A 24274-nucleotide genomic window follows, 5' to 3' on the forward strand; every position below is an offset into this window, starting at 1 on the left:
ATTAGATTTTATAATTAGTGATACTATATTTAAAGCAGTATTAGTCTGTATTAATTACTTATTATTTATTCATAGGTATACTATTTGGTTCAATATGTACTGCATAATTTGAATTAATTAGAAAAATAATAAAAAACATTATCTAATTTCATATCATTTTATTTCTTAACCAGTTATATTTATGTATCCAATTGTCTTGCTATTTCTCAATCATTGTATCTAAGAGATTCGAATACCAATCTGAAATCTGTTTAGACATGACTTTAAAAATATTGCCTACAACTTATAAAACTAAAATGCATTTTCACTTATTAATAAAGTCATTGAACTCCGCAAACGATGTTTATTTTATATACAGGACTAACCGCTGTTCATAGAACTCAAATAATATTGTATTAATGTGTACAATCCTTTCTGGCGCCTAAAGACAAACATGCAAAAAATAATGCAAAGTTTTGGTCGTGAGAGCATCTCAAAGGATTCCAACAATGCGTCGTTTGGTGTTTTACATTACCCATGTTTATTATCTCTTACACAACAAAAAATACCATTCTAACACACACACGCCGCATTACTCACACAATCATACTCCATACGTACAATTCGCATTTGGCAGTTTCATGATAACCACAGAACCGATATTCATATCGCTCAAAATAAATCACACAAAATCATAGAATATAAAATATGGAAGCCGAAATGAATACCGGCCGAGGGCCCCGCGGGTCTACACATGCGACATATCCTACGAAAGAAATCTATTAAAAATGGAAGTACTTATTTTACGCGTTCATAATAACTAATTTGGATCGAAAATGGCTGACATCTCGATTAGTATCGTGCTTTAAAAATACTATTCTCATTAATTTATTGCGTTTACACCTAATCTTATGTCACAACAGATGACGTTATGAAGACTAACTCGAAATTACTAAACGATATTAAAATCGGCGATTAATGATTCGAGTATGCGTAGCCGGATAATATATACATCACACTCACACCATTTTACAATAGGAATTAATCACCTAAACTAAATTAAACCAGTCACTTAATATAACATAGTATTTACGCCAACGATTACACTGGCCTGTAGTACTAACGATAAGATAAACAATGACATTTCTTATTTTTAACGCTGGCAACTCAGGGAGCGACCTTCACTCGAGCGCATTCCATTTTCAAACTCAAAGTCAATTGTCAATCGCTCCGTGAACGTTCCGAGGCGAGCGGATAATTCTAGTTAAAATACGATTCCTGCATGACTAGATGCAGACCCCATACTGAGATCGTATTGAAAATTGAAAAATTAAATAAGTTTTGGTAATTTTCAGTGTCGCGTCTAACTTAAGTCTACCACAAAAAGCAATATAAAATTGTAAAAAAATCGGTTGTGTATTTATATTTTTAAACTGTCATCCATTTAAAGTATAACTATCACAGACAATATAAAAATAAAAAAATCGAGACAATGTATCAATTAATCGAATCGAAATTATGCTATAATATTACTAATTATGAGGATTGGAACGAAAGCGATTTTTAATATCGAACTCCGATAAGCGAGAAAAACTTTTGAGAAATAACAGAAAATTACCGGTTCCTATATCGAGGATACGAGTAGTGATAATTAGTAGATATCTAGAGACAGAGATAGGGGTTTTATAGAATAATTTAAATCTGTTACAACTAATATCTTCAATATAGAAATCGGGAGTAATAATATTCATTAAAAAAAATATTGTTTTCCATTTAAAGTCTGCAGTCACGTGACCATTTCCATACATTGTTAGCGGGTCACGTGACTCAGGCTTTTCGTCTTTTTGGCAAAAAGTCTTTCAGGAGTCTTATCAAGGTTCGACTGGTTGTCTCCACACTGCTATTGAAAAGCATAAAAAATATATAAACGAATAAATTAGCAATGTAAGGACAACTTCATTATGGGTTTTAGCGTTACTTGCTTGTAGGTAGCTCGTGTATTTTGTAGGCACAGCTTTACATCTAAACACCTGTAATTCTATGTCATCGCTATTATACATTGTATGGCCTATGTGCTTTAAAAATACCGTATGCGAGAAACTAAAACTACCGGATTAAAACGTATTTGTTGCAAATTTTAATTGTTAAACTCATCTAAGCTTTAACTCAAATCATGTTTTTTCTGTCTTATTTAAAAGCGTTTAAACTCCTTTAAACGTGAATCACTTAAATATAAAAAGCCAAATATGCATATTGGATAGTTCAATATGAAAAAACACCGGTTTCTCATATACGGTATTTATACTTTATACTATGCAACGAAAATCGATTGTGACGTCACACGCTTCACCGCCAGTACCACCATGAAATATATAAAAAAAAAGTTGCGAGTTTTTTGTCATAAAGTTCTTTCTTTGAAACACAAAATCAAACATAACCCCACTGTTTCGGTAAATAAATGTTTTTTCCACTAAATCTGCAGTAATGGCGGTACTTCAACGTCCACGGACAAGTGTTACAGGGCTCGGTCGGTTGAGGCGGTCAGAGCGCGCTTGCAAGTTCACGTGCGTGTGTGCGTGCACGTCACGTGACGTCACGTTTTGTGTCAGCACGCGCGCGTGTGTATGTGGGGGTGTGTGCTACGGCGCCCGATAGAGGAGGTAGGCGGTGAGGGCCGGGGGCAGGGCGAGGCGAGACGCCGCAGCCCTGAGCCGGCTACGACCCACGCGCTGTCTTATCACGCGTCTGCAGAGCTCCATTAGTGGGAGCGGTTCGGCTGAAACGAGATTTTGAGGTTTAAAATACTATATTCAAAACGAACAAAATTTACTCGGCCAGTATCCCAAACAGCCTAATTGGATGATTACGGTGATTTACCAAGATAAGATTAAGAGAGATTACATTCATGTCGAATTAAAAATATATTATACATCATTCATTAATTACAATTAAGCGATGTTTATTTTCATACATGTTCATGTTGAAATTTTGATTTGACTGAATATTGACAGTCCATTTGATAATTAAACTCAAATATGATATCAAAATGAAAATTATCGCGCAAATAGTTGAAATACTGAAATATACTCACGATCGAGCCCGCCAATGTATTTCATAGTGATCTCGGCATGTCCCCATACAGCGGAAACTATGGGGTATAGCGTCTTCCCACGGAGACCTCTAGCGGCCACGCCCAAGTAACGACCATCAGCACAAAAGGCCAGAGTGCCTTCATCCATATCAAGGACCACTAGTAATCGGTCCGGTACTAGGAATTGTTCATCCGGTCGTAGGAGAGCCGGATACGTGGTACCACTGCTGCCTGTGCCTTTCGCATTGTGGTACACCTGAAGAAAAAAACAAATATTTAAATTTCGAACTCCTACTCTCCGTGTACACAATTCTTAGCATAAATGCCGGTCTAGTATAGAATGCCACCGATGGCTAATCGCCTTAATTGCAAAGAAAAGTTTTCCAAGATGGTGGTCCTAATTGATAGAGACTTTCACTGTACAAGACAGCATATAACAGAAGATTTTGGATTTTACAAGTCCATAAGAAAATAAAGGGGAGGCAAGGCAAGGTTATTACAGCCAGATTGTAAAGTCCCGTCTGAAAAAAAAAAAAGACTCCTAGACCCCTACTTGCTGGACCAACCATGTTCAGCGCGTTAAACCAGGCGCCAAGGCTTGCTGGAGAAGGGGGAAAAGGGGGGAATGAAGGCAGATATGCAACAGAAATATGACCTTCAGAAGAACGCGAATAAAGAACAAAAGAATGGAATTCATGGCATGTAAGGCACATGTGATGAATCGGTTTAACAAGCATTCAGAAATGTACTAAATACAACGAAAGTTTTATCTTTCATTCCCTTTACAGTATGAATGGTCCCCGTTGATAAATTAAAGGTCTGTTTACAATTTTGTCCATTGTGTATTTTCGTATTTAGCACCTCTCTTATCTTTGAGATCGTAGATGCGATCCCCGGATGTGTACCAATGGACTTCCTATCTATGTGCGCATTTAACATTCGCTCGGAGGAAAATATCGTGAGTAAACCGGCTTGCCTTAGACCCAAAACGTCGACGACGTGTGTCATTTAGGCAAAGGAGCCTGATCGACTCTCGCATATTAAATTGACAGATCATGAAACGGATACAGTAATCTGACGCCCAGAACTAAAATGGTTGAAGCGTCTGATTTATTTGTATTATTTTATGTGGAGCACTAGTTTTGAATAAGATCTGTCGACTTTTGTGAATACAAGCAAAGATTATTATAAGGCAAATAATTTAATTCAAATATACAACTACACGCAATACTCTTCGAGCGAGTTTGCTTATGTTGCCGAAGCCGCGTACAAATTATTTGAAGAAGTCTATTAGGTATGAGGGTGTGCAAATATTTAATCAATTGCCATCTAAAATTAGCAATATTGGAGTGTTTGACAAATTCAAAAAGGCTTTAAAGATGCATGTTAGAGTGAACACAGTTGACTAAAATTGAGACGCGTATCTCGTTCATATATATATATACATTAATATTAAGTTTCTCATGTAAATATTTTGAAATAAAGTTATTTGAACATTTAATTTGTTGTTACAAAATTGTAGTTGGAATATTAAACACATTTTAATAGTTGAATTATGTGCATGCTATCGCCTGACTCAAGGCTACTTTATAATCTACTAAGTAAACATCACTTTTCTTATATTATGTAATAAAACGTGCGTTTTAATATACCGTTATACTGTAATTTATACTGAAGAATATAAAAAGAAATTAAAGTTATAGGATTGATTTTATTAAAACACACATGTTTTGTTTAGTTTTAATAGTTTATCCAAAATTCGAATATTCACGAAGACGTTTCCTTTTCTATCGCGGATTTTCTCTCTCTAAGGACGACGTCAGTGACGTAATAATCTAGATATAATTTATCAAAAATATAACCTATAACCTTAATACCACTTTTCTTATTTATAACAGTTCAGACCAGTTTCCTCTTAACCATGCAGTCCACACACTAGTAAAGGACCAAACCAATATTTTAAAGACGAGTGTATTTTGATTTTTTTATAGAACAGGGGGGCAAACAGACAGACCTGATGTTAAGTGACGCCACCCATGGACACTTAATGCCAGAGGGCTCGCGCGTGCCGGCCTTTTTATCCAAAAGGAGCGAGTGTCATTCGAGTTTAAATTGTGGCTTTATTTAATAATTGCACAGTATTTTTGGAACAAAGTGTAAAATAAAAAAGCAAATTTAATTACCTTATTCCTTTAAAGAAAAACACTTTTTTACGGATGTGATGACGGTGATTACGGATACTTTTTTAAATGTGTAAAAGTTATGTTAATAAAAGACAATACCATGTACCTTATTCCTACCAAGATCCCATCCCCAGCTCTGATCCGTAGCGCCCACCAGGCTCTGGTAGCCGACAGAGTGAAGTGGCGCGTGCGATGTTGCCACGCCGACTACTGCGTGCGTGCCTCTCTGCCTCGCGGGCCAAACGACCTCCCAACAGTGAAGGCCTCTAGAATAGCCGACTCTACCACGAATGCAATCCGTACTTTGGGCTACTGGGTGCCGGTGGAAGGTTAACGCGTCCTCTTCTTTCACGAATATGTTTAGCGACCTGGAATTTCATTGGATACATTTAGTATATTTTGTGTAGAAGGAGAGAAGGAAGGAACTAAATTTTGTTATTGTGATATAATACGGTCTTCTAAAATGACCATGTGTGCCAACCCTTAAGCAGATTTTTGAAGCGATACTTCTGTAGGCGCATGACGGTAATTTTTTACGGATGAAACGCAATAATAATAATATTAGCGTCACGAAGATTTGCAGCGTTTTTGTCGAAGAAAAGGGACAGAGTGTATGTATATAAAAAATACACGCTATTGGTTGATGTATTCGATAGTAGTATTTAAGATGGAAATCCTGTTGCATATCGTCTTGTGCAATTAACGCAATTTTTTTAAAATTTATATTATCCTTAGCACGTGCCAATATTGGTATACAAATACATAAACTGGTGCATGATCATCTATTGGGGATTTTACCTTAGTAATAATTAATTTACAAAGAAGTTTCACTTCTGACATGTGTACTTTGTACGCACACACTTTATAAATTAATTTAATCGGACATATATAATAAGGACTAGCCAGAAAAATCTACATTTTTGCAACTATTATTGGTAGGGGAGCCCACGATGCTAAATGGGGATTTACTCGAGCGTCGTGGAGACTTATTGGGTTGCAAAGCTTAGATGATAAGAAGAAAAAAATGTTATATGATATATACCTTTTCATCGGTGGGGAAAGCGGCTATAGATGTTTAAATATGTAAAAAAAAACTGTTGCATGGACATACTCGAGCGCGTCAGATATTGATAGCATCAATGTCCTACGTATTTTTAATAATGTATGTATGTTAATCTGATCATTTGCATGATGGGGGTGGTTGTACGTAAGGGTTAAAAATGAAAAAAAAAAAAAATTTTATCGAGCGCGTCAGGTTTTCTAAGGGGGTGTTAAGTGCACCAAAAAAAAAGCTCTCATTCAATAATCTGACGATTTCGATCTGACGCAAACTCGCAGCCATTATTATAATGTGCAAAAAAAATTCGCCATTTTGAAATACTCGAGCGCGTCAGATTAAGATATATATGGTTCAGATTTATATTCTAAACATACTGTCTCATAATCTGACGATTATCTAGAGGGATTTGCCTGATCTGACAAAAAAAATATTAGAAAAACGGTTCACCCTAAAGGCCATCCCTGCAATTCCATTCCTGGGCGCTTAAAATTGTACTTATGAGCTCGCTGAGCTCAAAGAAATAATATTTCTATGCGTTTGAGTTCTTCCAGCTCGAAAGTCTGGTAGAAGTTTCATAGAACACTATTTTAGAAATTTTCAAACCCCAATAACTTTTGAATGGATCAAGCAATTTTCCCGCGGTTGACGGCGATCGACGCATTTTTTAAGCTCTAATTATTTAATTTCATCAAAAACGATAATCCGATATGAAATGTCGAAGTTATGTGATAGAAACACTTTTTTCGATTTTCTTTCGTTCACGATATCTCTCGAACGAATCAACTGATTTTGACCAATTTGGTGGCGATCGACGTCGTTTTTCAAGCTTAAAGGTGGATTAGTTTTTTGAAGTTGATTGATAAAGCCGTTTAAAAGTTATTGCAAAAAAACACTTTCAAAAAAACAAATTGTTATTTTTTTAGATTTTTCAAAATTTCTCAAAATCTATCAGTCCGAATCGGTTCAAATTCACATGAAATCTAATTTTGAGGGAAACGCGGAGAAGGAAATGTAGGCATCACGCAGCTGCACGCGTTTATCGCACGAACTTTATCGACGAAATTTTGTTATTTCGGCTTGCGGAAATCGTCAGATTATATATTTTTCAATATTCTTGAATTATTTCATTCAAAATAAAAAAAAAATTAGCTACGCTCGAGAATGTCAAGATGACGTTTTTTTTTTACAACTTTGCTGCCCTCCTCTCTCTTTACGTCACTCTCAAATTGTCAGATTAGTGGAATATACACTTTTTAGGATGTGATTAACTCACACTACCTTAATCTGACGCGCTCGAGAATGTCTGATGATCAATTTTTTTTTACTAATCTGATCCTGTATCCTTCACGGGCGGCCTTATATATGGGCCTCATATTTGGTGGAGGTACTTAACCGGGTACAAGGTATCCCCCTGTATATTAATCTGCCGCGCTTGAGTAAATCCCGAAATCCCCTCTTGGGCTCCCCTACTATATTGTTTTGCTTTCATTTTTAATTATACCAACAGTGAAAAAATCAAAGGCAGAAAACGAATTTTTTTTGAAGTTCATATCAAGTATATTAATATTTTACTTCATAAACCAATTATTTTAAATAATCTTCACGCAGAAAACACCACAGACCTAAACCACTCAGATAATCTACTTATAACATGATCGATAATTTGTTGAATTTCTGCACAAAAAGGGTTTTCTAAACGAGACGAAATCATCCTAATTGATTTACTATTATATTAAAATGATTTATTAGCACAGCAGTCATTAAAATTACTCTTAATTATTCGTACAATATAAATTATGTTCCATTGCTAAATTATCGTCACTAAGAAATTATTGTGAATTAATTACGAAATGAAGACCCATTGACCTACGACTTTATCGATAAGACAACCTTGTGCTGCCAAATACGTATGAGGAGAATTGGCTGTTAAATGGCAAGCGGCAAGGACACATTTGTGAACGCATACAAATAATTCTTTTTCTTAGGTACAATAGTGAAGGGGAACACACAATGGTATTGTGTAGTGGGAAGTGGCCAAATATTCGACTTTTCTCTTTGTACAAGGTTTAACGGAAATTCTCAATTCAAATTTACACGAGAGTACTAGGAGAATGTAAATTATTAAAAATCAAACATTGCTGTGGATTGAACTAACCATTGAGTTCTATATTTAAGTACCAGAGATCAATACATATTTTTTATATTTAGGGCCTGTTTCACAATGTCCGGATAAGTTCCAAATAAGCTATTTGTTACTTATTGGTAGGATAAATAGTATTTTTGCGTTTCACGACTGTCAGATAGCGCTATACGTCATGAAATTCAAAGTATCTTATTTGGAACTTTTATCTTTCGAATAATTTATGTGTTGCATAGCTATTTGACACTTTATCCATACATTGTGAAACAGGCCCTTAGAATAAGAATTTGCCAGTTGTTTGAGATGTCAATTCGAATGTAATTTTTTAAAAATCGAACATTGCTGTGAATTCAGATAACTAACCTCCGAGTTCTATATTTAACTACTAGAGATAATCAATACATATTATTTTATCTATAGAACAAGAATTTGACAATTGTTTGAGATGTCATTTCGTAGAGCGAATATTTACACACAAGCTGAAAAGACAAAGGAAAACTGTACCGCAGACACAAACTACTAATATAAGACTTGTGTAATTAGAAACTTAAAGTTCGAGTTGACTAGGATGCGCAGTGTGTTCAGTGTTTGAGTCAATATAAATATCCGCTTAAAAGCCGGTGACTGCCTAAGAAGTAGTTTTAACGCATTCCGCTCGAATAACTCGTGAGAACTTGGTGTTATGTTAAACGTGAAATATTAAATGTAAAACATTCAAGATCGTACTCGATTCTTGCGTATTACCGCGATAAACTTCAAAACATATTATGGTTTTATGTAACTCAATGAAGAGGCGGTTAATAATCGATCGCGCAATGTTTTTTGAAAACATGAATAATATAGACGTGGTACCTGTTTTCATAGAGAATATTGTAAAGGATGATATGCAAGAAATTTCATAGGGGACCTATCCGTGACAATAGTTGGCAGGTAAGGCAGGTGAGACGTCAATCCTTCCCACGATATTCTTAAGACATTTGCCGCGTTTTTACAAAACTTGTCGGGCCACAGTTTAAATTTCGAATCCCCGGCCGAAATTAATTGAAATAAAATCCTCTTTATTTGCCCTATGATATTTACCTGTCATCTGGGTTCCAGGCATGCTTGACTTGCGTGTCGGGATGGGCAGGCGGCGCATCCAACAACGCGTCTAGCCTCGCTGGTCTAGGAGGCTCCGGGGCCAGTTCCCTCGCCACCACTGCTTTGAAGGGGGCCGTGCACTCGCGGGGCACGGACTTAACACCGCCGGAGAGCTTTTGCCCCATGTTCATTACCCTGCAGCGGGTTCGGGCGCGCTTCGGCAGCGCCTTGAGGCCGCCGCGCCGCCCTTCCTCCCCGCCACCGCCCCCGCCCCTCACTGAGCGCTCCCCGCTCTTGTACCTGGAATTTTACAAAGCACACGTTAACACAATTGTCACTATACCAGCCTTTTTGTCTATTTTCATAACCAACTTTCTCTAGTGTGAGATAACGAAAAGAGCTTTCAGTGTCTGTTTACCCAAAAAAATATTTTTATTACATAACAATATCGTGCTCATTATAAAGAAAGAAGAATATAATAAGACAATAAAAGGTGCTGTTAAATGTTTCTATTGAAGTATTATGTTTTATTGAGTGTGCGTTAACAAATTATTGATAAATTTTTACTATACCTACAGTCAAAATCAACAAACAACATCGAAGGCTCATTGGGGGTAAAAACTAATATCGTAACAGCCGATGATGTTGTTATTAAGTACCTAATACATACTTTTACTCGCCGGGATCTTTGATTTTTATCAATATAACCAGTTTCAGAAGAAGATAGAATCACTAGAGGTACAGACTAAGAAAGATAGGGAGTATATTAATATCCTAGAAGATAAAATAGAGGATCTGCAAAGGACAACTCGGAAGACATGTATTGAAATTAAAAATGTGCCAAAGAACGGAAACGAAAATAGAGACGACTTAATTAATATGGTATTGTGTCTCTCAAAATCTGTAAATTTTAATATGAGCCAGCAAGACATAAAAGATATTTACAGAATCCAGAGTAGAAAGTCTGGGGTAAATAACACCCCCATAATTGTCGAACTAGCCTCATCGATTCTTAAAATGGATTTACTTCTGAAAGTCAAGAGCTACAATATTAAAAATAAAACAAAGATACAGGCTAAACATCTCGGATTTACCAAAAATGAAGAAACCCCTGTCTTTATATCGGAACAGTTAACATCAAAAGGAGCCCGACTATTTTTCCTGGCCCGAGACCTTACAAAATCAAAAGAGTACAAATTCTGCTGGACTAAACATGGCCGAGTCTTCGTCAAGAAAGATGAAAATTCTCGGGTTATCCTCATTAACAGCGAAGCCCAGGTACACCTTTTGCTACAGGAAACGTGACTATACTGTGAAACTTCTTTTTATTTCTTACTATTCTTATCGCTTATTTTTTGTGCATGTATTAGTATTAAGAAAATAATTATTAGTCTATTCATACTTAAAGTTTTAGCATTTATAATTAACCTACATTGTTTTGATAAACCAAGTAACAGTAGTTCAAAAAGTTGTAATCTACGGTATCTAAAAGTATTATTCAGTGTAAAATCCCTTTTTTACGGACATACATACACACTTAAACACACATACACAAAATCATACACACTCTTACACAATAAGTTTAACTGTCTCAATAGCACTATATGTACTCTCAAAACGTCGTTATCCTGCAACGGTACTTACATGCAATTATTCAATGGAGTAAAGGGCAAGCTACGCCATTCTGCACGCGTAACTGAATATGGATAATCATTTAAACACCTTATGGGAACTAGATAATACAGAAATTAGTAACTCAAAAATAATTGACATCGAAGAATTTAGTAACTACGTTGAGCAAAATAATTTCACTGTCTTGACACAAAATATTAGAAGTATTTACAGTAATTTTGACGACCTTCAGGTAAATTTACAGCAAATGAATCATGATGTGGATGTAATGATCCTTACAGAGTGCAGACTAAATAATAGTAAACGCTTACCACTCCTCCGTAATTACTCTTCATATCATACTACAAATCAGCTCAATCAAAATGATGGCGTTGTAGCATACATAAAAAACAACCATCTCTGTCGGGTAACAGAAGTTTCACTCTCGCACGCCTCGGCTATACAGCTAATTATCGCCGAATACGTTATTATAGGTATATATCGTTCCCCATCACACGCCTGTGCAGATAATTTCATAACTTCCCTAAATAGTTATCTCGATACTATTACTACACCTAAAAATATTATAATAACTGGGGATATAAACATCAACCTAATAGGTAGAGAGTCTGAATCCTTACAACAGCGTCACAATAGATTAAATTATTTAAACATGCTGGCAGGACATGGGCTGCTTCCCGGGCACTGTCTACCTACTAGAGAGTCGAACTGCCTCGACCATGTTTTTCTGAAATTCGATAAACTTAAGAGCTCTGCTTTTGTGGCTGTCTTGACTACAACTATCACGGACCATGCCATGGTAGTATTAAACCTAGCACAAAAAACTGTAACTAGAAACTGCCATAGGTATTCAACTTCTATTGACTTTGAAAACGCGTGTAAAGACTTATTTAACTCAGACATGTCATTTTTCAATATTTACAATGATCCGGAGACCTTGGCTAATAAATTTATCCATGAAATAAAAACCATATTACTTTGTAACACTAAAACTAAGACAATCTCTAATAGCAAGCGAATTCTTAAACCTTGGATATCACTAGGAGCCCTACGCTGTATTAAACTTCGCAATAAAATGCAACTTAAACTAAAGAAAAATCCTTTTAACGTAATCTTAAAAATAACATTTAGACGCTTTCGTAACTTCTGTTCAAACCTAATTAAAAAACTTAAACGACAATTTCATAAAACTCAAATAGCTAACTCAGTTAAAAATCCTAAACAGCTTTGGATAAAAATTAATGAAGTAACTCAATTTAAAACCCCCAAATCCTCAAATACATGTCTACTGAATATTACTCCGAATCCGCTTGACTCACTAAACCGTATCAACCAATTCTTTGTTAAAATAGGGTCAACTTTAGCTGAGGACATTTTACTTAACTTCGGTAACCCAACAACTACAGACATTTGTTCTCGGGTGTCTTCGTTTGTTCTTCTTGAGACTAGTCCTCGTGAGGTGGATGCTATACTCATGGGTCTCGATTCTGGGAGCGCACCTGGTTGGGATGGTATACCCACAAAGTTTTTGAAAATGTCCAGAGACTTTATTGTCCCGCTCATTAGCCAGCTGGCTAATTCCTGCTTCAAAACAGGAATATTTCCAGCCGTATTTAAGAGATCGTTGATCACGCCTGTGCATAAGAGTGGGGACCTGAACGACGTCAATAACTACCGTCCTATATCCGTACTGCCATGTATCTCTAAAATATTAGAAAAGTTACTGAACAATAGACTGGTCAATTACTTAAATAAATTCAAAATTTTATCCAACACACAGTACGGATTTAGGAAGGGCCTGTCTACACAAGATGCCGTGACTGCACTTACTAATGACATAATTGATAATGTAGACAGAGGTATTAAATGCGTAACAATATTCTTGGACCTTAAAAAGGCATTTGATACCGTTTCCGTTCCCATTCTTCTGCGCAGGCTGGAAGCCATAGGAATTCGTGATACAGCTCTCTCCCTTTTTAGAAGTTATCTACAAGGTCGAAAACAACAAGTTAAAATTAATAATTTGATAAGTGAAGAAGAAACCGTGGAATATGGCGTCCCGCAGGGAAGCGTGCTTGGCCCGACATTGTTCCTGATATATATAAATGACCTTTGTAATATTCGGAGCAATGGCGGACGGATCTACTCATACGCGGATGATACCGCGATTGTGTACACGGGAGCGACTTGGATGGCTGTGAAATCCGCAGCTGAACTAGGTCTGGCTGAAGTAGCTGGCTGGCTTAATACCAACTTACTTTCACTTAATGTTAATAAAACAAATTTTATATGTTTTACTGCGAATCAAAGATCTCAGCCGGGTTACGACTTTGGAGTTAGGATTCATAGGTGTGGTGATCCGATTGCCCAGAATTGTAGCTGTCAGACCATAGAACGTGTCAACTCTACCAAATATCTTGGAGTTACAGTGGACCAAAGGTTATCATGGCACTTACACATCGAAACAATTATGGCCCGGGTTAGAAAACTTATTTGGATATTTAAAAACTTACGCTACGTCATGCCCGCGTCATTGCTTAATAAAGTTTATCTAGCCCTGGCTCAATCTATTATAATATACTGCATTCCCGTATGGGGAGGAGCAACTAAAACTAAGTTTTTAGATTTAGAGAGATCTCAAAGGGCCCTTATTAAAGTAATGAACTACAAACCATATAGATACTCTACCGATGACCTTTACAGAAATAGTGGCTTATTGAGCGTTAGAAAATTATACATTTTGCATATCACCCTACGTATGCACAAAACACTACCATTTAGTCCAGGTAAACTAAAGAAGAGACGTAAAGATATTGTAGCATACGCCCCACGCGTGCACACAGTTTCTGCTCAACGTCAATATACTACACAGGCTGCCTACATCTATAATAAACTGAATCAGAAATTAAATATATATCCGATGTTATTATATAATTGTAAGAATACCGTAACTGGGTGGCTGAAAACTATCACATATGAAGAAACAGAATTAATTTTGACGAGAATCAGATAAACACACACACACACACACACGCACACACAAACACACAAACACACACACACACACACACACACACAAACACACATGCACGCACTCACACGCACGCACGCAAAGACCGTGCGTTATTATTTGTTTAATTTAGTTAGTTTTTAATTCAAAAATAAATAAATAGAAAAATAATATATTTTGTAACTAAGTTTGTCAAGTCATATTTCAGTTGTTTTGGTCCAAACATTGTAATCTATAATTTAAGGGAAGTTGCGAGGTTGCTCCATCACAAGTATTATTTAACTTACTGGGGCTACCTCAATTTTACATGTATGTTAATGTTTGTGATTCAATAAAATACTTTTTTTTTTTTTTTTTTTTTTTTTTTTTTTTATAACCGGTATGTTGTTCTAAACCATGTTGTCGTAACTCTTTTGACTGTATTTGTATATCAACGATGCATTAAGAAACGTAGAATATTAACTTGGTTATATTGTCTCATTCAAAAATAATAAATTTACTTCCTATAAAAAATTACTCAATTTCATAATAATATACTCTTTAACATTGAGGAACAATTTTTGTTCTATCATCAATAATTTTAGCGGCGCATACGACAAAAGGTATTATATAGGCGTTTTTTTACTACCTTCTTGTATTTTTAGTAGGAATCCTTATTTGTTCTCACAATTAAACTAGCCTATATATGAATCAGTGATAATGTAGCATTCAAATGGTGAAATAATTTAGAATCAATCCGTTGCCAACTTACATACAAATCTTTCGTATAGATTAATAAATTCATACTAAAAACCGTCAGTAGATTAACAACTGACATGTTACACATTAAAAAAGTCTAAGCACTTTGCCGGTTTGGCCAAGTCACTCACAGACCGGTTAAATAATGACACTGCGTTTAAAATTCGAATACTGACGTACCTTTATTGTATCAATATCTATATCTATAAAATTCTTGTGTCACGGGGTTAGTAACCGAACTCCTCCGAAACGGCTCGACCGATTCTCATGAAATTTTGTGTGCGTATTGGGTAGGTCTGAGAATCGAACAACATCTATTTTTCATCCCCCTAAATGTTAAGGGTAGTGCACCCCTAAATTTTTTCATTTATTTTTTAGACAAAATTTTTCGTTTTTATGCATACATGCAACCCTAAATTTTCACCCCTCAACGATCATCCCATGTTTTATTTGTTAATTATAAACTTTAATTTTTTGGCACAAAAACATGGCAAAACAACGTTTGCCGGGTCAGCTTGTCTATATCTATATTCATAATCACTTATGCCAGCAATTAAGTGACATTAAAAAACCGGGTTTCCAGTGTTAAGTGAATGGCGATGTCATCATAGCAGATAGCGCTCGTCTTTGACACGATCTTATGTAAGCGGTCTAACCGTGAAAGTCGCCGCTCAAAAGCCAAGGTTACCGCGGCCCTGGGTTCTAACACACGCTACGAAAACCACATCTGAAACATTCGACTTTTTGCCACCGTGACGTCATCGGGTAATTGCAAATCACTACAACAGGAAACCACTTCCAAAAATTGCTAACGACGCATTGTCTGCATGGTGTTAGACTGGCGTGACCAGACGACCCGTTTTAAACTGGACTGTCCCTTTTTCGAATTACGAGTACCGGTGTCCCCAAAAATAACTGTCTGCGAAAAATTATCAAAAAGAAACCGCGCGAAAATTTTAGCAGTGGGTACAATAAAAAAACGTGCCAATCAATCAATCGAATCATTTATTCCAATTAGACCACCTGAAATGGCACTTTTGAACGTTAAATAAAATATAAAGAAGATTCTAGTTGCGCGTTTCAAAAGTTTCTTGTGGAGAAGAATGGGCAAGAAACTCCACACTTACTACTCTTTTAAAATAGAATTTACACTATTTCCAAGAGTTGCATTCTTAGAAGTAATCGTCACCAGATATATTAACACAAATGTGTTCTTCTGATAAACATAACTTAACATATATCTTGCTATATCTTGTTTTTCGTATCTTAAGCCAACTAACTGACTTTTTCTAGATAAATAACTTTAAAAAGGTGTTAGTTTTCATAGACTACTTATCACTTGACCTAAATTACATGAATGTGTCAAAGAATAAATCTTTATGTTAGACGTATATCACAAACGGGTGCCGAGAAGGTATGCAAGGCCAGAATCTGGCTAGAGCGGTAAATAAAAGCAGGAAGTGAAAGGTTGTGAATGTACCGATGTCGCGTTACCTCCGACAGCGAACCTCTTCAACCAAAACGACAATTCTTTCGAAACCCGTTTGTTTAACAACTCTCAATACATAACAAAGTGATAAAATATACATCACCCTAACACTTCACGTGACGTTAGGCAAACAATTAGACGTTCTCGATGTGACGTCACTAATTATTTAAATAATTGAAAGAGCCGATGAAGTAATTCAGTTCATTGGAATTGTTACAAAAAAGGTCGATGACTCATAATCACGATTTGTATCGTGGGAAACTTGTCTTGTCAGGTGCTATCGATAAGTTTAAAATTGGAATATGAAAAGTAAATGTAGACCCGGTGCGGCAGTATTCAACATAACCGTTCACGCTCGGTGAGAGGTGAATGGATTCGAGTGTTGCTAGGCCGACTACATTAGCGTGTGCCAACTGCCAACGAACAATGAACTAGACAAATGACGATCATTCGCTGCACACCGCACGAGTAAATATTTTAGTTACACTTGCTAAGATAGCAACGCCAGAGGAAATCGAGCCACATTTAACATTCACATGTTTACATACGACCACACTGTGCAACATATGTTGCTGATTTTCAAACGTTACAATTTACTATTAAAATTGTTAATAAAATGTTCTAGCGACAACGACAAAATCTCAAAAATGAAGTCTCTTACTAACCCTAAAAAGATTATGTTTCATAAATTTACAATTCATTGCAGTACAATTAAAATAATACAATAAGAAGGCTCAGAGCGATGTCTTCCAGGCAACCACTATGAGATTTTTTTAAAGAAATGTCTATCTATATTTAATGTCCTCAAGACTTATAAAAAAATCGGTTGCATTACAACCATTGGTTGTGGCTTCCGAATTCTGTTTCGCATAATTTTCTAGTACGCAAGTAAGCGATTAGCCGTCTGCGTCTGACACATTCCTTCAACTTTTTGGGTCTAGAATGATTTCTTTTACCCCACGAACGAGTGTTTTGTAAGCATATACTCTGTAAAGCTCCTAGGTTCACAGCCGAGATTCGAACCTAAAACCTCAGTACTAAGTACTTATAGGACGAAATTGTCATGCCTAGATTCGTTACGGCATTATTATTTCATCGGAGGTATGACTCAACGTAATCGCAAGAAATGCATGTCATTAAATTACTTAGAAAAACATGGAACAGAGAAAAGCAATTAAAACTGTGTTAACAGTGAAAGAGACAACAAAAAAGATCGTCTTGTATTGTACAACTAGAAACATTCCCCGGTAATCGGTGTAATACATGACAGAATTGTCCTACATGTTTTAGTCTATTGCCCAAACCTAGGTCCTGATAGATTAGTGGTAAATACTAAATACCATTAGCATTGGCAACAACGCGGTTAGCCGGCAACGAGCCAGCACTCAAACGTCGTTAACTTTAAGCTTATTGACTGCTTTACAGCCTCACTCTATTGACTAAACCAATATTCATCGGCCATATTAAACCTACTTTGCATTTAGAATACAGATTCAAAATTTATTGAATGCTCACATTATTTCTGACATTTATTCCTATAGCAAGAATAATCGATAGATAAACCAATGGCTTTACAACCTCTTTGGTTTGGGCCTCAAATTTTGTATCTGTTTCGTGTTTTTATTCCAATAGATCACCTATTTTTTGACAGATATACATCAAGTTTTGGTGGCAAAGACATGCGGATTTTCTCATTTTGTCCTTCTCCGATTATTGCACAGTCAGGGATCGAATCCACAACCTCAGAAAGGACTGTAACACTGCACAATTTGTAATTCCTATTCAAGACAAATCTTTCAATATAGCTGCAAGTAGGAATCCCTCAATTAAAATTCGTACGGTGTCAAATCAATCAATTATGAAAGCTCTGACCCTATAAACGACAATTATTAAATACACCAAGATAAACAAAAACAGACACATTCGTTTCACAATCTTAAATCCATATGCAACCTCAACAAGAAACTGCAGTTAAATTCAGAATAAAATTTTGATTGGCAACATGGCAACGTTTAATTCGGAACTCAAATAAAAACACAACAGAAATTGAAACGTCCGAACTCGATTGAATAACGAGAATGGAGCGGATTTATTAATAATTGGATCAGAAATTCGCTTCATACTTCGATTAGGCATACATTATTCTTAATTAAAGGGTATGATCAAAACCCAACCCCAATCTGTAAATATGTGTATGCAAATGTCGAAAAACAAAGACGAAATTTAGATTATTCAAATTTATACATTTAGTTAATCCAATGTACATTTAGGTACATCATACATATTAAATGATAAATGCTTCTAATTTTACATTTACCAGTTCTCAAATCAAGGGCGTAGAACGGACGAACTGGAAATAAACTCTCCACCACTCTTTTTCATCATTATGTATTTTATTTTACAAAATCTTTGTAAGGAGCTGCAACCTTGTAAAAAATGTTGTGCAAAAAAAAAACAAATGAGGGTCGGACCACCCATAACATTAAGAATGAAAAATAGATGTCCGATTCGCAGACCTAACCGATATGCACACAATATTTCACGAAAATCGGTCAAGCAATTTCCGAGGAGTTTCACTACAAAACCGTGACACGATAATTTTTATAGTAGACTAGCAGACTCGGCCAAGCGTTGGTGTGGCTAAGGTTTTTGTTATATTACATAGAAGTAAACTATTCAAGAGAATCGGTAGAACTTATGTGAAACGTTGGTACATTTAGCACAGCGCCATCTGTTAGAATTGTATCAAATAATAAACAAACAATTTGCAATAAATTAAAATTGCGACTATAATTTGAGATTTAAACTATCATATCTCTCAAGTTGGATCGAACTACACATGGTGTGCGAATTTTATTATAATCGGTTAAATGGTTTAGGAGTCCATTGAGGACAAACATTGTGACACGAGATTTATATATATTAAGATAATATTCATTACACGATCAGTTTGGTACTGTATTGTATAAGAATGACGTTTGATAGAAAAATATCCCTATGCGTAACTGGAATTATCCAACGTAAACTTTTACTTCAGACATGACCCACTGATTACAGCTTCCCTTTAGTTATTAATTTCGTTACTTTCCCCCATTAATTCAGTACCAATAAACTATAATTGGTTTAACATGTATGTAGGTCAGATTACTGCAATGGCAGGCTGAAAGCGATAAATTTTCGCAGGTTTAAAGTTCAGTATAAAATCTTACATAAAAGAGCATTTCACATTCGAAACGCGGAGAAAGTGCCGGCTCAAGGGTCGTCTTACGAAAGATTTCAACTTTGGGCCGGCCCCTGTAAGTACATTACGAAATCCCATTCAATACTCACATCGATCTCTTGTATTCACTTCTTCATTTAAGCAATTAAACAATACAAGAAACATTTACCATAGAAGGCACGTCTACGCGTCTTTACGGCACGTGGAATGTCTCACCCATAGTCAATCTATATATTTCATGATTCATTTATTTATTTATACTTCGTTACCATAATATACATAATTTTACATACAAAAAAAAACCATAGTAAGTAAGTAAGGTAACATAAGTTATTAGGCAACGGGCGGCCTTTTCGCTAACAAGCGATTGCCAGGCAACCCTAATATGGAACAATTAAAAAAAACACCTACAGAGGGTTTTGTAAACCTGCAGTTCACTCCACGGACAATGATTCCCCCATGTCTACAATCATAACGATCACATGATAAAGCTAAAAGAAAATCTATTTTTAAGCCGGAAGGTCCACTAATACTATACATTAAAGGTATCAATTTGTTGTTATCGCATTAGATATTTATAATTCAGCATAAGTGCGAATTACTTCCTTCAGAAGCGGATCGACCAATTTCTGTGAAATCCGGATAAAAGTGGTTTTAGTTTTAAATTATATTCCGTGCAAGAATTTTAAACATTTCATTATAGTTACTTTTAACATATCTTATGTATGTCTTATTTTCTTAATTATTATTTAGTTGCCTCTGTTGGTTTAGTGTTAATTAATTTTATAAAATATTGAATATTTATTTTATATAAATTTATTATTAATATAGCAAAACCTAAGAAATTACAACCAATTGAAATGAGAAATTAATAAATAATTGTAATTATATTCAAAAATTGTAAATAACCCGGCACAACTCGTTTTCTTTTGGCATTTCAAAATCTTTCTTCTCTTAATCTTTTGATACAGCAGGGAGAGGTATGGAACTTGGAGAATCTAGTAGTAGACGGGTGAATCGAAGTGACATGACTCAGACTTATAGGAAAGGTTTGTAGCACCATAAATAGACTTTTAATAAGACATCTGTGAAGGTGAGAAGATTTTGGAAGTAGAAACCGTAAGAAAAAGACGAAGAAGGCCTAATTCTAGGCGCTAAGACTTGCAGGCAGGCAATGCAACACCATCACGACATTTAGTATGAAGAGTATATACTAGTAATATTGCATATATAACCAACCCATATATAGAACGTCAGATATATGTAAGCGGCGCCCTAAATCCTTTATCTCAAACTAATTCGCGAGTTGAACAAACTTTGTAATCTCATTGATAAGCCCCGGTATGATTTTACTTACGATGTTTCGATTAATATTGATGACTATGAGCTTAAACGACGCGTACGGGCAACTCGTGTGAACTTTACTAATCCTTCTCACATAGCTTGATAATAATTAAAACATTACTTGGGACACACACAGACAAGCACCAACACAGATACTCAAACTCAGACATGTTACGAATCGCGTAATTTTTTGTTTTGTAAACAATACAAAATTTAATAAGTACAATTAAAATCTAGTCTAGAGACTACGTAGTGTAATCGGATACTTTCTTATGTAACATTCTTTTTAGTATATTAGGTTTCACTTTAATTACTTATTAGTCTTCTGTTAAGTTAAAATTTACCTCTACGATGTCTTTTGCAAAAAAAACGCGTGTGTAGGTACTTACTACACGCGTTAGAAGTAATTATTTAGCGTAACATAAAAATCTTTTTAAAAAAATTCGGGGTGTGGATTTTTCGTGACGCTGTAATACGTGACAGAATTGTCCTACATGTTTCAGTCGGTGTAATGATGATAGTAATTTCTTCCTAAAGCGCCAAAGGACTTAACATCAAAAATAAAAATTACCCAAATGCGATTGGTTAACGGGATTACTAAACTTTCCGAATTAAACTTAGGGATGTCTTCGTGGTAACAGCCCTTTCTTTCGTTAACGCAATACTCACATTTAACCTTCATACAAAGTGAATCAGAAAAATTAATTTCTGTGAAAGATCGCTGTCCTTACGCGATATGACATCTGACAGCCGCTTGAACTCTGACAACGTCATTATCTGTTCGAAGTGTCCCTTTTTAATAACAATTAAATAATCGCTAGGGCGTGTCGCTGCAACCTTGTATCAGTTGCTACATTACAACAGAGCCTTGTGTCAAGGAAAAACCTACTTAGCGGTTTCCCTGGCCCTGAACGGACCTACAAAGTTATTTTCGCGAACTGTGCAATTAATACTAACTAATGAATAATACACATGTGTACTAGTATATGTTTTGTCAATGATTGTATGTTTAGTATTAATACTATATATAGATAATTACTCCGATAGAAAAAAATATGGCTAAGGAATGTAATATATATTATATAATATTTCAGATACACAGAACACTTAGAAGACATTTATATCATCTTATTATTTTTAGGTATCTGTGTGCCTTTTTTGTCAAAGATCTTCAAATCCCGTCATACCTGTCTGCATTTCCACTAATGCCTATCAAAATTATTATGTATTCACAAAAACATACAACATTACATACTTGCAGAGGCATATTTAATTTAATTTATTCCAAAACCCGTTACTTATGGATATTTCCTTTCCAAACGCTCATTTTGGAATTGCTGAAAAAAAGAGTTATAGATCCAAATCGAATTCAAAATTATTTATTCATGTAGGTAACACAAGTGTATCTACACTTATGAACGTCAATAAAGATATATTAAATGCCTGAAATTTTACATTTACTGCCAGTTGTCAAATCAAAGAAGAGAACTGTCTTTAATATCTAAGATTTTTTACACAATGTTTGTAAGGGGCTGCAACCATTACACCATGTTCCACACGACTTTTTAAGTAATTAATAATAGTAAATTAAAAACAAAGATTTTTCCTCTATCCGCAGGAGGCATGGTGAAATAGGAGCACGCACTTACATTTTCGTGGGAACAACACGCAAATACATAATCGAAATAACTAACATCACCGCATACACGAATTCAAATTTGTGTGCGGTGCCCTAAAAATGTGAGAGAAATCAAAAATGTTTCGACGTTCGCACCAAGTCCTTGTATTGGTAAATTATTTAATCATATATTTTTTAAATCAAACATCATTATCCACTGTAAGCCCGCATCACAAGCCTGACATAATTATTTTAAAAGTAAGCATTTAAATTATAAATGCAAGACGTGTATAGCGAGTAAATGGAGGTCTTTTGAGCGTATCTCTTGTCAGTAACTGCATTTTCGGCCTTGGCCCGAGCAATTATGAACATCTCCATGGAAAACTGTTAAAAGATCTAAACAGGAATATTAATAATGAACTCATTCATGTCAAGGGTTAACATTAAATTAAGTTTAAGAATAATCTTAGTTTATAACTCAGAATAAAAAAAAAATGTTTTCGAATGCCCGTAGACTATTGTTGCAGCAGTTTTACTAACTCTTTGTATACGAAATAAGATCAGAATACGGCCAATGTATATATTAAGACTTCCTTAAAAGGAATTGTATTAAATAAAGAATCAATACAATCTTCTCAAAAGGCAACTGACGAGTCACAAAAGTATAAACATCATTGTGATGAATTCCTAACATACCGTACGCGTGATGATAGCTCATGTTATGATATGAGTAATAGGTAATATTTATGTAATGCGCCTGCGCTGGTGGCGAGCCTTGACTGCAATGCGCAAACGCCGTAGCGTGTCAAGGGAGTGCTGCTTTCGCTGCCACGCCTCAGCCTAAAAGGTGTCACGAAAATTTAAGATTACCTAGATAAAACTGATTCACATTATGCCAAAATATGCCTAATAATATTCCCTTCATGTTACTCAGTAAATAAGCCAAAATATTGTAATTAATATACAGTTAAAAAGGCTATTAAAATGCTCAAGCACGACATATATATTTGGACCCTTATACCAACACAACTTTAATTAATTCAAAATCATCGTTTATTTAACGATTTTGATATGAGACTGTATCATCGCTTCTTAATATAACACTACCAAAGTAAAATAGTAGCCTAAATTCGAGAAGATACTGCAATTTAATATTATCAAATTTAATTCGACACGACCAAACTGCTTATACAAGCCTCTCATCTTTGAAACTACATTCCCGCACTTCTATTTCTTAAGTTTCCGGTGGTCCGTCATCTCCTTTTCCTGCCCACTGGTCATTGAGAATCTATTATGATTGTTTAATCACGTGACAGTATTTATACATGCCTCTACTTTACCTCCCTCAATTATTCCGTATACACAGTGAGGACCTAGTATCACAGACAACAGACAGATAACATTAACTTGTACGTCGCCATTCTTCATTAGATTGACAAAGACAACCCAGCGTTAACAAAGGATTCAAGCAAATTGATTCAAGTTGCATTCAGTTGCGAAAATTGTTGAAAAATAATTCAAACGAGGAAATAAAACTTTGTCAGTGTGAAGGAGAAACTGGGTCATTGAGTGTTTGACTGAACATTGGCGCACAATAGGTTATAACAACGAGCCGAAGGTAAAAACAATTTAAACATGACCTCCGCGCCTGGTTATTGTTTGAGTAGGCTTTAACGCAATGCTGTATTAT

General features: G+C 35.5%; 1 protein-coding gene across 4 annotated transcripts in view; it reads right to left on the bottom strand.

Moving 5' to 3' along the window:
- Positions 1 to 141: 141 nt before the first annotated feature.
- LOC110999181 (protein gustavus) overlaps positions 142 to 24274 on the bottom strand; it is an 80702-nt gene continuing 56569 nt past the window's right edge. For all 4 annotated transcript variants that reach the window (XM_045632793.1, XM_045632791.1, XM_045632792.1 and 1 more), the window contains exons 2-5: positions 9534 to 9833; positions 5360 to 5621; positions 3071 to 3326; positions 142 to 2755 (exon numbers count right to left, since the gene is read on the bottom strand). In XM_045632793.1, coding sequence (XP_045488749.1) covers positions 2619 to 2755; positions 3071 to 3326; positions 5360 to 5621; positions 9534 to 9724 — 846 coding nt within the window. In that variant the 5' untranslated portion in view covers positions 9725 to 9833 and the 3' untranslated portion in view covers positions 142 to 2618. The remainder of the gene's footprint in view (positions 2756 to 3070; positions 3327 to 5359; positions 5622 to 9533; positions 9834 to 24274) is intronic.

This window comes from Pieris rapae, chromosome 21 (genome assembly GCF_905147795.1).
Source record: "Pieris rapae chromosome 21, ilPieRapa1.1, whole genome shotgun sequence".
Classification (NCBI taxonomy): Eukaryota; Metazoa; Arthropoda; class Insecta; order Lepidoptera; family Pieridae; genus Pieris; species Pieris rapae.